The sequence below is a fragment of the Lynx canadensis genome, chromosome B4, assembly GCF_007474595.2.
Source record: "Lynx canadensis isolate LIC74 chromosome B4, mLynCan4.pri.v2, whole genome shotgun sequence".
Taxonomy (NCBI): domain Eukaryota; kingdom Metazoa; phylum Chordata; class Mammalia; order Carnivora; family Felidae; genus Lynx; species Lynx canadensis.
In genome coordinates this window covers 59619484-59634377 of record NC_044309.1, presented here as the reverse complement: position 1 = coordinate 59634377, position 14894 = coordinate 59619484, and the positions used below count along the sequence as shown (strand labels likewise).

The following is a 14894-nucleotide window of genomic DNA, read 5'->3' as shown; positions in this document are numbered from 1 at the left end:
AATGATATCTCTATTTTAGGATTCATCACATCCTATCTTATATTTGATATGTTTCTATCTATCTCCCTTTACACTGTAAGCTCCTATGGCAAAGTAATGGAACATATGTATTTATTCATCTTATGATTAATAACTAAGCCAGTGCAAGTGTTAATAAATGTTTATTTGAGTTGAAGTGTCTCCTTTTTGGGAAAAATCAAAATCACAAACATTAATATGTATTAATTAGAATTAACAACAAGTAACTGAACAGTCATTTTATGGAAGGTAAGGATCAGCACTTAGATGAATTCAATCTCCATAGTAAAAAAGGATGGTTTACAGCTATCTTAAGAAATGTTTAACTTTATGGATTAATGAAATTGCTCTAGTGAATGGCAAAATCTTATGTGTTTTAGAAAACATTTGCTTCTGGCATAGTTGCTACCAGACAACTTCGCAACCTGCAGTATCTTATGCTAAACACTTTTTGGTCAGAGTATTCCCTTTAGATCTTAAAAAATTTCTTAGGTTTTAAACACTAGGGGCTTTTGGAATTTCTCAAGATTATACCAATAATTTAAATCAATTTAAATTTATTTTACCAATAATTTAAATCAATTCATCTTTGTACCTTTAAAAGAAACAGTCAAGTTATACAATTAAATTTAAATGTTTTTATAATGATATCTAACGATAGATAAATTTATGTTCAAAAGATTGCCACTTAAACATCCAAGGTTATTCCCCTTCAGTTAGAAGATGAATAGTGTAATTAGATAACATTAAACGCTTATTTATTAATCTATTTTACTATTGACACAAGAAGTATCTATTACTAACTTCCTTAATAATGTAAAGTTGTCACACAAAGATTTACTAGATATTTAATTTTAATAGAATAATAACTTAAAAATACCCACAAGCACTAAGATGGAAGAATTAAGAATTATCTTAAGGACTCTAAAATGTATTTCAATAATTGAGAAAGATGAAAACATGTCTTAAAACAGTATTTCTTAAATGTTAGTTATAACTAATAGTTAGCTCACCATTATCCAATACAGATAATAGCTAGAAATCACAGTATTCTAATATTTTTATTTCACACCAGCAGTTAAAACTCAGTTTAAAATGTAAATAGGAAAGGATTATTCTACTTGTCTTTATAGCAGTTGCTAACAAACACAGGGACATACAAAAAGGAAACACACAGGGATGTCAATAAGTAAAATGAGCAGAGGGAAAGACACAAATTTCTAACCAGCTGGGCTCTGTCTCTAAAAATGGTGCTAACTGATCTGCACCTGGGGACAGCAAGGGGCAAAATTTTAAGATGTTGGTTCTTTTCCTCCCCAGCCGCCCATGGTTTTTTCCATCATACTCAGTATTATTTATAATCTGGATGAAGTAGCCTCATTCAGTAAATAGTCTTAAGAAATCTACCTTTAGCTGGTTTCAGATTTCTGAAATGTTTTCAGCATTTCAATTTTTGTTTTTGCAACAAATGTCAACACACATATTAGAAGAAATATTTCTTAAAAGCAGATAACCTTACAGAATAATTTTGAATGGAATACACTTACCTTTAACTTCCCAAATAAAATTTATTTTGAAAGTATGTTAAAGCTATTAGGGGACAAAAGGAGTTAGGAGGATAATCAAAATATGTAAAAGTAATGAAAAAAATAAGGAAAGCAGAAAATTTCAGAAAGATGAAGTATTCAGTATCGTGTTAGATACCTGTGATTTAACAACAGCAAAAAAAAAAAAAAATCTCAACACAAGTTAACTGATTTGTGCTTCTTTTCATTTCAAATTATGTTTATAAAATGGATTACCTTGGAGTGCTGCTCTTTTAACTTCGTTATTATACCTGGATCATCTTTTTTGCTAGCCATTAGCAGTCTAAACATTTGCTCTCGATACTTGCTCATTATAAGTTCCAAGGCAGACTGATGTTCTTCCAGAGATGTACGCAATTCTATCAAGAACAACAAGAAAAACAGTATATTTTACTGAAACTTGAGTTAAAGATGTACAAAATAGTCTCTTCCCAATTACATTTATCAAAAAAGCAACTTTATAAAGAGGGTATTTTGGCAAGAAAACATATGAAAAAATCTTGCCATAAAGAAATAAAGGATACCAAATAGAGTCCTTTATTAGTTTTTTGAATAACCATTTAAAACTAATTTTTATAGAATCATTTCAACAAACATTTACTGAATAACAATTAAATACCAGATAATGCTGTATATTAGGAACTCCCAAAAGGCCATGGAGCGCACAGTCTAGTCGAGAAAGCCAATACATAAATAATTATAATACAATGTATAAAGTACAGAATAGAGCTCTACCCAAATATATATGAGAGAAGTCTGTGAGGAAAAAGTGGTGAAAGCTTTACATTACTGAGATTAATTTGCATTTCTTAGCTGAAAAATAAAGGAAAAGACATTCTGAATAGGGAGGCATGACAGTGGATACTGTGTTGAGGGACTAGTTCAGGATGGCAACAAAAAAGGTTTCATGGAGAAGAGAGGTATGGGAAAAAGAAAAAAAGGCTTAGAGTTAATTTTGAAGGCTTTTGGATAAGGAAATAAGTATACAGTGAAGGTTCTAAAGCAAAAGAATAGCATGATCAGATATATCTTTGAAAAATTAATCTGATGCCTGTGTTGAAGATAGACTGAAGGGGAAAAGAGACTGCAATCAGGGAGACCAATGAGGACAGTTCAGGGACGTGATTATGAACGCCTAAGCAAGAAGCCAAAGCAGTGGGACCACAGAGAAAGAAAGGGAATTATTTCATAGGTAACAACAATGGTACAAACTGGATATTGAGGGTGAGAACCTAAGATGACTCCAAGCAAGGTAGACACTCATATATAGGAAAGGGATAAAAACTAATACATAGATTTTAGACATATGGACCAGAAATAAGATTAGTAACAGAGAGTAAATTTAGTTGGCCATTGCCCCACTGGTTCCAAATTAATAGTCCAATTGTAAATTAAAGCTCTCTTTTAACTAAATGTAACTAATTTTAACTATAATCCAATGCACTATCCTCTTCAAAGTGTAGATTTTATGGTATGTGGATGAGAGTAACAAGTAATAGTAAACAGTAACAAAAGAACATGTGCAAAAGAAATGAAAAACATTTTTTAAACTCCTTTATTTTCAAGGCATTTGATGAGCCACTTAGTACCTTAATTCATTATAACATTCCTGGGTTCTTAACTCTAGTGGTCAAACTCCGTTGTTTTTACAATCATATGTTCACTGGAATGAAGTGATTATATATATCTTACCTTTGTTCTCTTGTTGCAATTCTCTGATTTGTCTGTTTTCTTGCTGGATTCCCATAACTAATGTGGACCGTGGCCGATGCCTTGCAACTTCATTAAGTTCTTGAATTTCTTCCTGATACTAATGAAAAGATTAAAAAAGAACATGTGGGGAGAAAATATTTGAAAATATATTTCTGAGATATATATCTGATGAGGGTTTAATATCCAGAATATATAAAGAACTCTTAAAACTCTCAACAATAAGAAGACCACCCAATTAAGAGATGGGCAAATAAGATAAGTTCTGGGGATCTAATGTATAGCATGGTGACTATAGTTAATAATATTGTATTCTATGGTTAGAAATTAATAAGAGTAGATCTTAAATGTTCTCATCACACACACATACATGGTAATTATGTGAGGCGATGGAGGTATTAACCTTACTGTGGTAATCACTTTGCAATACATATGTGTATCAAATCATCTTGTACACCCTAAGCTTACACAATGTTGTATGTCAATTCTATCTCAGTAAAGCTGGGGAAAAAATGGGCAAGGGGTCTGAAGAGACAATTCTCTAAAGAAGGTATACAAATGGCCAATAAGCACATAAAAAGATGCTTAATATTATTAGTCATTAGAGAAATGCAGTTCAATATAACAGTGAGATACAACTTCACAACCACTAGGATGATCTTAATCAAAAAGTCAAATAACAAGTGTTAGAATGTGGAGAAACTATTATATTGTTGATTGGAATGTAAAATGGTGTAGCTGCTTTGGAATACAGTCTGGCAGATCTTCAAAAAGTTAAACACAGCTATTATATGACCCATCCATTCTACCCCCAGGTATATACCCAAGATAACTAGAAATATATGTTTATACAGAAACATACACAAATATTCATAGCAGTATTATTTATAATAGCCCCCAAATAGAAACAATCCAAATGTCCATCAACTGATGGACACAATACACTATATCCTTATATGATGGAATATTAAGTCAGCAATTAAAAGGAAAAAAAAACTGATATATGCTACAACATGGATGAACTACAAAAACATTTTAAAAAGTCACAAAAAAGCCACATATAGAACAACATTTACATGAAATGTCCCAAATAGACAAATCCATAGAGATAGATTAGTTGCCAGAGGGAAGGGAAAGCCAAGGGAGTGGCTGCTAACAGAGGTGGACTTTGGGGGGTGATGGGAAGTTCTGGAATCAGACAGTGATCATGGTAGCACAACCTGTGAATGTACCAAAATCCAATGAACTATACCTTTCAAAAGGGTACCTTTTATTTACGGGTATTATGAATTATATCTCAATAATAATAGTAAAAGAACATGGGCAAAAGAAATGAAAAAATTTTTAAGGTGAATCTAACTTTAAAACTGTACTCCTTTATATTCAAGGCATTTTATTCTTTTTTTTTTTTTAATTTTTTTTTCAACGTTTATTTATTTTTGGGACAGAGAGAGACAGAGCATGAACGGGGGAGGGGCAGAGAGAGAGAGGGAGACACAGAATCGGAAACAGGCTCCAGGCTCTGAGCCATCAGCCCAGAGCCTGACGCGGGGCTCGAACTCACGGACCGCGAGATTGTGACCTGGCTGAAGTCGGACGCTTAACCGACTGCGCCACCCAGGCGCCCCTCAAGGCATTTTATTCTTTTTAATTTTTTAAGTTTATTTTCTTAATAAAGAAACAGTGACAGAGACAGTGTGAGTGGGGGGAGGGGCAGAGAGAGGGAGAGGGAGACAGAGAATCCCAAATAGGCTCCACACTGTCAGCGCAGAGCCCCATGTGGGGCTCAAACTCTCAAAACCATGAGATCACGACCTGAGCCGAAACCTAGAGTCAGACACTTAACGGACTGAGCCACCCAGGCGCCCCTATATTCAAGGCATTTTAATGTTCCACTTAGTAATGTATTAATTATAACATTCTTGGTTTTTAACTTTAGTTGTCAAACTCTTTTGTTTTTACAACTCAATACCAGATATGTTTACTGGAATGCATGAGTCAAACTGGATAGTTAGGGAGATAGGTAATCTGTTTAGGGCAACAAAACAAGTAAATTTGCTCCATTATTTCTAGTAGCTTTGTTAAAAGCATCATCCCAGGATTGCTTCCTTTTACAAAATGGATGAGTTTCACAAGAGTAGGCTATGAATATACATCTCCCCTGATTTCCATCATAATAGCAGAGATTTTATATTTCTCTTAGAGTTGAAAATTTTTATCATAAGGCTTAAAATGATAGCTGAACTCCATGGACCACTGGAAAATTCTTATATGCAAGTTCTTATATAAAAGAATAAGAAGTGAAGCCCTTTTCATTTTTTCTTTTATTGATAGCATTAAATGAAAAACAAGGTAGTAAGTACAAATTCAACAACTGCCTAATGTATAAACCAGATACTGCCTTACATCATTTTCAAAAACTACTTCATTGTTTTTTTTTTAATTTTTTTTTTTTCAACGTTTATTTATTTTTGGGACAGAGAGAGACAGAGCATGAACGGGGGAGGGGCAGAGAGAGAGGGAGACACAGAATCGGAAACAGGCTCCAGGCTCTGAGCCATCAGCCCAGAGCCCGACGCGGGGCTCGAACTCACGGACCACGAGATCGTGACCTGGCTGAAGTCGGACGCTTAACCGACTGTGCCACCCAGGCGCCCCGAAAAACTACTTCATTGTTAAATAACATCACTAAGTACTTTTACAGAGAAAAATATAAACATTACATTATAAAAATATGAGAGAGAAAAGTATGTGTCACTATTAGTAAAAGTTATTATTTGCTTTTGTCATATATATCTGAACCTAATATATTCATATATTTTCTAAACTCCAATGTGCAACTCTGTCAGAAAAACAAGTGATCAAATCTACAGTTTTTAGAGTATACATGCATATATACTGTCACCTGGATGTGACAAAATTATATGATAATGTAAGTAAAATTAAAACATAGAAGTCAAGCTACTTTTAAATTCTATAGAACATTAAAAAAATACCTAAACACTAATTAGGCAGAAATTTATGATTCAAGCAATACATAAATGTCTAGGACTGCTTTTTAAAAAAAGAATCAACAAGAAAGAAGAAAAATCAAACCTGCTTCATTGCTTCTACCCGCTTGTTAAGAGCTGTGGTTTGCTCAATCAGAGATTCTGCTGCATCATCATGATCTCTCAATCTTTCAACAAGAGCTTTAGCATCAGCAAGTGCCTTCTCAATTGTGCAACTCATTTCTAAAGGAATACCTATAAAATTAAAATCAAGATTCAAAACAAAGCCAGCATACCATTTTATTATTTTAGGTTCATGTTGACATAGATATGCTTCTTAAGCTACAATTGTTATAGGACTGTTCATGGGGAGAAAAAAACATCTAAGAACCCTTGCAGTTTTGCTTCTGTTAGGATGGCATAAGCTTGAAAGTGAATTTATAATAGTAAAAAAATTAAAGCATATATAAATGATTTGCAGAAATAATCAGAATGTATTTAAAACACCCTGAATCTATGGTGGGGAAAAGAAGCACAAATCAAGTGAATACATTTTATATTGTATAAAAATTGTGCTTTTGGGGCACCTGGCTGGCTCAGCTGGTAGAGCATGCGACTCTTGATCTTGGGGTTTTAAGTTCAAGTTCCATGTTTAGGTGTAGAGATTACTGAAAAATAAAATCTTTTTATTTTTATTTTTTTAAATGTTTTTATTTATTTTTGAGAGAGAGAGCATGAGCAGGGGAGGAACAGAGAGAGAAGGAGACACAGGCTCCAGGCTCTGAGCTGTCAGCACAGAGCCCGATGGGGGGCTCGAACTCATAAACAGCGAGATTCTGACCTGAGCCGAGGTCAGATGCTTAACCAACCCAGGTGCCCCAAAATAAAATCTTTAATAAAAAAAAATTTGTGCTCTTCATGAGGGCGCTCTCTCATCTTGTTATTTGTGAAAAAGGTCACTTTATCAGTCTATATTCTGTGGTTCATGATTCTCAGTCACTAACTACGAGATCCTTCCTAGCCTCTGCTTAGTTAGGTGACCTGAGACCCCATTCACAACACACACTGACCAGCCAAAGTGGTCTCTTATGTGTCATGCTACGTCAAAGTGTCCTTCTTTTGGAGGAACTACTTCTTATAGGAACTATTATAATCCTAACTCTTGCACTTTCCTTAGTAATTAAAAAAAATATATTACTTAGAGCACCAGCCATTATCAGAAATTTTTGATAAGTTAAAATCAATAAACATTTAAGAGGAGCTCAAAATATTAGGAGACAAAATATGAAACAGTTAGTTAGCTTCATCATTTGGTATGCAGTGACCTCAAAACAAATTTTAATTCTAAAATAACCTCTCTCAAAAATGTAAACATTCTGAAACTTACCATCTTTTTGTTTGTTTGTTTATTTGTTTTGGGAATGACAGAGACAGACAGGCCACAAACTGGGGGTGGGCAGAGAGAGGGAGAGAGAGAATCCCAGGCAGGCTCTGTGCTGATCTCATGAACTGTGAGATCATGATCTGCGCTGAAATCAAGAGTTGGGCACACAACCAACTAAGCTACCCAGGTGCCCCTGAAACTTACTATCTTCAAATTTTCTCTTTATACTAAGTTTTACCTTACCTTCTATATGAGCCATACTCTCTTCAGGGTTTTCTCAAAAAGTAAAATCACACTATAAAATTACTAGGCCAGAAGCCAGCTCTATAAGTTAAAACTCTCATATGGATCCCAGTTAACGGCTATAATTAAGGATTTCATCAACTTTAGGAAGACAGAAATTTGCTACAGAATGTGACTGTTAGAGTCTACTGTACTAGTTCAAACCTGAATAATAGGATTCAATTAGAATAAATTAAAGGGTAAAACTGCCAATTTACACAATCTTCAATATGTGACTAGACATTTCTAGAGAGCTTCCAAAATTAAACAAGCTGGAAATTAATACAACTTCTGGCTCCCCAGATAAAACAACCAAAAGATTTGTCTTCTAAGATTTGAGAGGTTTAGCAAAAGGTACTTGAAAAAATGAGAAGCAAAAGGGTCATTAGTTATCAATGTCCCATACTAGCTAAAACACAGAAGGACAACTATCCAGTGTCTATCCAAGATACTGCTTCTAGGAAAACATTAGCATCCAACAATGTCCTGTCATTTCTCCAAACTTTTTAAGAGAATTACCAAATGCTATAGATGGATAATAATACAGATTTCCTTTCATATTTAAGTCACCATATCTGCCATTAACTCCACTACCATGAAACACTAGATCCTTCAGAGTAAAAGTTTCAAGTTATTTAAAGTCCCCTTACCAATAAACCCACAAAAACAAACAGGGAGGGAGAAGAGGGGACAAACTGACTTATATTTGATAGCTTGACACTACCTAAAATAGACAACACACAATAAAAATACTATACAAGCTAACATTCTATGTATGTACTAGTATACATACATATGTAAGTATAGAACTACTTTAAAGTGTGTTATAAGCTAAGTTCTTTGACCACAAGTCCTTACGCAGGGGCCTCAGATAAAACAATAAAATCATAAATCTATGGAGAAGTTCAAAGATTCCATCACAGACACGCAAAATCTGGTCTGACATTCCAAAAAGAAACATGGGATGATCAAGTTGTAAAATCTATAAAGATAAGAGCTGCCACAATCAGAATGGTGACTTGATAGCACCAGATGAAACCTCAAATGGACTCTAGAAACTCCATGAAACATTTCATTCCAATAGGAAAAAACTGGCCACAGTATTCAAAACACGGATAGAAAATTTTTTTGGATAGCATAAGATATGGCCCAGTGCATGCTTTATTTGTAAATAAATCTGGAAAATTTTTATTTTTTTTTAATTAAAAAATTATTTTAGGTTTATTTATTTTTGGGAGAGAGACAGAAAGAGTGGGAGAGGGGCAGAGAGAGAGAGGGAGAGAGAGAATCCCAAGCAGGCTCTGCACTGTCAGCACAGAGTCTGATGTGGGGTTTGAACTCACAAAGCATGAGATCATGACCTGAGCTGAAACCAATAGATGGACGCTTAACCGACTGAGCCACCCAGGTGCCCCTGGAAAAATATTAAAGACGAAATGAGGACTAAAACCATTCCTAAAGGATTTTTTTTTTAACATCTCCCAGTGGATTTTATAAGGTTGTCTCTCTATGCTCTAGGAATATGTAACATTCATTAATATACTAGAATATTTATTTTATGAATGGATTGAAAAAGCCCTCTGCTGAAAAGACATAATAGTAACAGAAGTTAAAATACTATTATAGTTTGTATTTCCTATCAACTACATTCTAACTTGTCAATCAAGTAATATGGAAACAAAAGCAAAAAGTAACATGGAAACGTATTTAGCTGGAACAGTTATTTATGAGCTTAAATTATGCAACACTTTGTCTCTTCCTCAGAAATCTTCCTGTCTTCATCATTTTCAGGCCTCAGCAAAACGCAAACAGGATAAATCCAAGTAGGTCTAAGCTGAGACACATCATAATCAAATTTCTGAAAACTAAAAACAAAGAAAAATTCTTGAAAACAGTAAGAGACAGATGATACTTACAAAGAACCAACAATTTGAAGGACTTATCAATCTTTCATCAGAATCAGGATGGCCAGAAGCCAAAATGATTGAAACTGAAAGTGGAACACTTAAAATACAGAAAGAATAGAATTGTCACCCCAGAATTCTATACCCAGCAAAAATACCATTCACATATGAAAATGAGATAAAAACCATTTTCAGAAGAAAACGAATTCATTTCTAATAGATTTGTTCTAAAGGAAATTCTTCAGAGAGAAGCAAAATGGTATCAGAAGGCAACTTAGAGCATCAGGAAAAAAGGAGAACAGAAATAGGCAAATACAGTGATTTCTGAGTGTTTTAAATGTCTTATGTTTGAGGGGGCGCCTGGGTGGCTCAGTCAGTTGAGCGTCCGACTTCGGCTCAGGTCATGATCTACTGGTTCCTGAGTTTGAGTCCCACATCGGGCTCTGTGCTGACAGCTCAGAGCCTGGAGGCTGCTTCAGATTCTGCGTCTCCCTCTCTCTCTGCCCCTCTCCCGCTCATGCTCTGTCTCTCTCTGCCTCTCAAAAAATAAACGTAATAAAAAATTTTTTTTCAAATAAAATGTCTTATGTTTGAAAACAAGAACTATGACTTTTACCTGATAGAATTTTCAATTTAGGTAGACATAATATATAACTATGACATAAAAGTGGAAGGGTAAATGGACCTATAAAGTGAAAAGGTTTCAACATGTCACTTGAAATTATTAAATGTTGGGGTTCTTGGGTGGCTCAGTTGGCTAATCATCCAACTCTTAATTTCGGCTCAGGTCACAATCTCATGATTCATGGGACTGAGCCCCGCACTTGACAATGTGGGCCTGCTAATATGTTATTAGTTATATATGTATGTACGTGTGTATATGTATATGTGTATGTACATATATATACATACACGTATATATGTATAGATACATACATATGTATACGTATGTGTACATACATATACACACATACATACACACACATATATATACATACATATATATATACACACATATATATATAAAATTCCTAGCGAAACCTCTTGAAAAACTGTACAGAGATAATAGTCAAAATCACAAGAGATGAATTAAAATAAAGGAACAAAATATTGAAGGAACAAACAAAATAAATCATAAGATGTTGGATCTAAATCCAACCATATTTATAATTACACTACATGTAAATGTTATAAACACACTAATTAAAGACATTATCAGAATGAATTAAAAAACAGGACCCAGGGTGGGGAACCAAGATGGTGGAGTACGAGAATCTTCAGCTCACCCTGTCCCCTGAGCACACCAAGACAACCGTCACATCTGTACAACTAACTCTAAAAACAACCTGAAGACTGGCAGAACACACCTTACATAGTTAATGGTAGAGAGGTAGGAAAGGTAGGAGAGGTAGAGACTGGTTGGGAACCAACCCCCTGACAAGACAAACCACAAATGGGAGGGACACCACAAGCACAGAAGAGTATCAGACCCCACCCCAGGCATCTCAGGCACTGGGGACATGCACTGTGAAGACAAATTCCCATTAACATCTGGCTATGAGAACCAATGGGGCTTAACTTCTGGAGCTTTTAAAATCAGTAGAGTTTAACTCTGGGGACTTTAAAAATCAGTTGGCTTAACAAAAGAGGTGGAGGGCAATAGGAAACTGGTCCCTGCCCTTAAAGAGCAAGCATCACAAATAATTCAGGCACAGGAGCAACAGTTTGAAAAGTGCCTGGGGTATATGTGAAGGAGACTTATTTACTAATCTCAGGACATGTGCTGAAAGAGCAGGAATCTTCAGAGATTACTCCAAGAAAAAATTGATGGTGGGGGCCACTTCCCTTCCCTTGCCTAGCCTAGATAGCCAGACACCTGCGGGAACCAGCACCAACACTCTCCACACTTGCTAGCACTGCATGCCCTGCCCCCACATTCCCCTGCCACCTACCTGTTCCAACCCACCCATCTTGGCACACATCCCTCTAAAGAGACTCCCGCTCCTCCATATCCTGCAAGCAGCCCGGGCAGGGAATGGTGCCATTCCAAAGAAACTCCTGCACTGTGGAGGGGAAAGATAATCTCACATACCAGCTGGCTCACAGTTCTAGAGCCGAACTTCTTAGCAGGCTGTACAGGAAGAGTACTCTGCCATATGGTGCACCTGCAAGTGCAGCCAGAGGTGGAATATAGACACCTAGTCTTGACTGCTGGCCCCAGGCCCCAAAAAAAGCTGCTGTGGGCTCTGCAGGGAGAAGGCCCTGCCTTTTGCTGTACCAACGTAGAGAGGCTAATTGCAGACAGGTAGCCTGACTGCTGACCCTGCCACCCATGAGCCAACTGGGCCTCACACAGGCTCCTCAACAACCCAGGGACTAAACCCTGCCCAGTGTGCCCATAGTAGGCTTTGCAGTCAACTGGGCTGAAGGCTCAGTCACAACAGGAAGACATATACAGCCCATATAGGACACTGCTGGAATACCTGATTCTGTTGACCTGGGGGCATTATACTATAGGGCACCACAGGACCTCTTTGACACAAGGTCACTACTTTCAAGAAGTCGTAGCTGACTTCTTGACACAGAAACAATCACGGAGAGTTAGACAAAACATAGTCAGAGGACTATGTCTCAGATGAAAGAACGGGACAAAATCACAGCAAAAGAGCTAAATGAAACTGAGATAAGCAATATGCCTGATAAAGAATTCCAAGTAATGGTCATAAAGATACTCACTGAACTTAAGAAAGAGTGAATGAATTCATGAGAACTTTAAGGAAGAGATGAAGAACCAGCAAGGGATGAATAATTCAGTAAGAGAAACAAAAAAACACACTTGAGGTAATCAAGGGATTAGGGGAGGCAGAAGAATGGATTAGTGATCTAGGAGACACAGTAATGGAAAGCAACCAAGCTGAACATCAAAAAGAAAAAGGAATAAAAAATGAGAATAGGTTAAGAGAATGCAGTGACACCATCAAGCATAATAACCTTTGCAATACAGAGATCCCAGAAGGGGAAAAGAAAAAAGGAGAGAAAATCTATTTGAAGAACTAATAGCTGAAAACTTCCCTAATCTGGGAAGTAAACAGACTTGCAAATCCAGGAAGCACCAAGAGCCTCCAACAAGATTAGTTCAAGGAGGTCCACACAGACAGGTAATGATTAAAATGGCTAAAAGTGATGATAAAGAATTTTAAAAACAGCAAGAGAAAAGAAAGCAGCTACATACAAGGGAAGCCCTCTTGTAAGACCATAAGCTGATTTTTCAGCAGAAACTTTGCAGGTCAGAAGGGGGTGGTAGGATATATTCAAAGTGCTGAAAGGAAAAAACCCTGCAAACAAGTATACTCCACTCAGTAAAGTTATCTTTAGAATAGAGAGGTAAAGTTTCCCAACAAAAGTTCAAGGAATACATCGCCACCAAACCAGCCTTACAAAGTATGCTAAAGGGAATTCTGAGTGGAAGAGAAAGCCCTAACTAGAAATAAGAAAATTAAGAAAGGAAATTATTTCACAGGTGAAAACAAATATGTAATAAAGGTAGTAGATAAATCACTTATAAAACAAGTATGGAGGTTAAAATACAGTAATAGAAAAATCAATTATGTCTATAAAAATCCAAAGATACACAAAATAAAAAGATGTAAAATACGACATCATATACATAAAACGTGATGGAGAAGTAACAATTTAGTGCTTTTAATGTGTTTAAACTTAAGTGACCATTAACTTACAACTGACTGCTACACACACAAATTTTATATGTGGACTTAATGGTAACCACAAATCAAAAACGTATTAATACACACACACAATAAAGAGAAAAGAATCCAAGCATAACACCAAAGAAAGCCACCAAGCCATAAGGGATGAGAGCAAGAGACAAAGAAAGGAACAAAGAAGAACTACAAAAATAACTAAAAAACAATTAACAAAATGGCATTAAATACATACCTATCAATAATTACTTTAAACATAAATAAACTCCAATAAAAAAAAAATTGGGGCAACTTAATGGATAAAGAAACAAGACCCATCTAAATGCTGCCTACAAGAGACTTACTTCAGACCTAAAGACATATACAGACTGAAAGGACTGGAAAAACACATACCATACAAATAGAAGCCAAAAACAAAACCAAAAACAAGCCAGGGTGGGGCACCTGTGTGGCTCAGTCACTTAAGAGTTTGACTTTGGCTCAGGTCATTATCTCACAGTTTGTGAGTCTGAGCCCCAAGTGGGGCTCTCTGCTGTTGGTGCAGAGCCCACTTCAGATCCTCTGTCTCCCTCTCTCTGCCCCTCCCTCACTTGCAAATTCTCTCAAAAATAAACAAACGTTTAAAAAAAAACCCAAAAAACAAAAAAAGCAAGCCAGGGTGGCAATCCTTGTATCAGAAAAAATACTTTATTTTTAATTTTTTTTAAGATTTTAAGTAATCTCTACACCCAACATGGGGCTCAATCCTGAGATCAAAATTCTCATGCTCTACTGACTGAGACAGCCAGGCACCCCAGACAAGATAGATATTAAAGCACAGACTGTAGCAAGAAACAAAGAAAAGCACTATATAAAAATAAAGAGATCAATCCATCAGGAGAATATAACAACAGTAAATATCTCTGCATCCAACACAGGAGTACCAAAATACATAAAACAATTATTAATACACATAAAGGGAGAAATGGACAGCAATACAATAATAGTAGGGGACTCTAACACCCCACCTATATCAATTGATAAATAACCTAGACAGAAAATCAACAAGGAAACAATGGCTTTGCATGACATATTAGACCAGACAAACCTAACAGATACATATAGAACACTGTAATCCCAAAGAGCAGAATACACATTCTTTCCAAGTGCACACAGAACATACTCCAGGATAGATCACATATTAAGCAGTAAAACAAGTCTCAATAAATTTAAGAAGACTGAAATCATATCGAGCATCTTTTTTCAACCACAACTGTGTATGAAACTAGAAGAAATTTGGAAATGCCACAAATATATGG

General features: G+C 35.9%; 1 protein-coding gene across 4 annotated transcripts in view; it reads right to left on the bottom strand.

The window, feature by feature from the left end:
• FGFR1OP2 (FGFR1 oncogene partner 2) overlaps positions 1-14894 on the bottom strand; it is a 34384-nt gene that overhangs the window by 5453 nt on the left and 14037 nt on the right. For all 4 annotated transcript variants that reach the window (XM_030322020.1, XM_030322021.1, XM_030322019.1 and 1 more), the window contains exons 2-4: positions 6411-6559; positions 3297-3414; positions 1821-1963 (exon numbers count right to left, since the gene is read on the bottom strand). In XM_030322020.1, the coding sequence (XP_030177880.1) occupies positions 1821-1963; positions 3297-3414; positions 6411-6545 (396 nt within the window). In that variant the 5' untranslated portion in view covers positions 6546-6559. The remainder of the gene's footprint in view (positions 1-1820; positions 1964-3296; positions 3415-6410; positions 6560-14894) is intronic.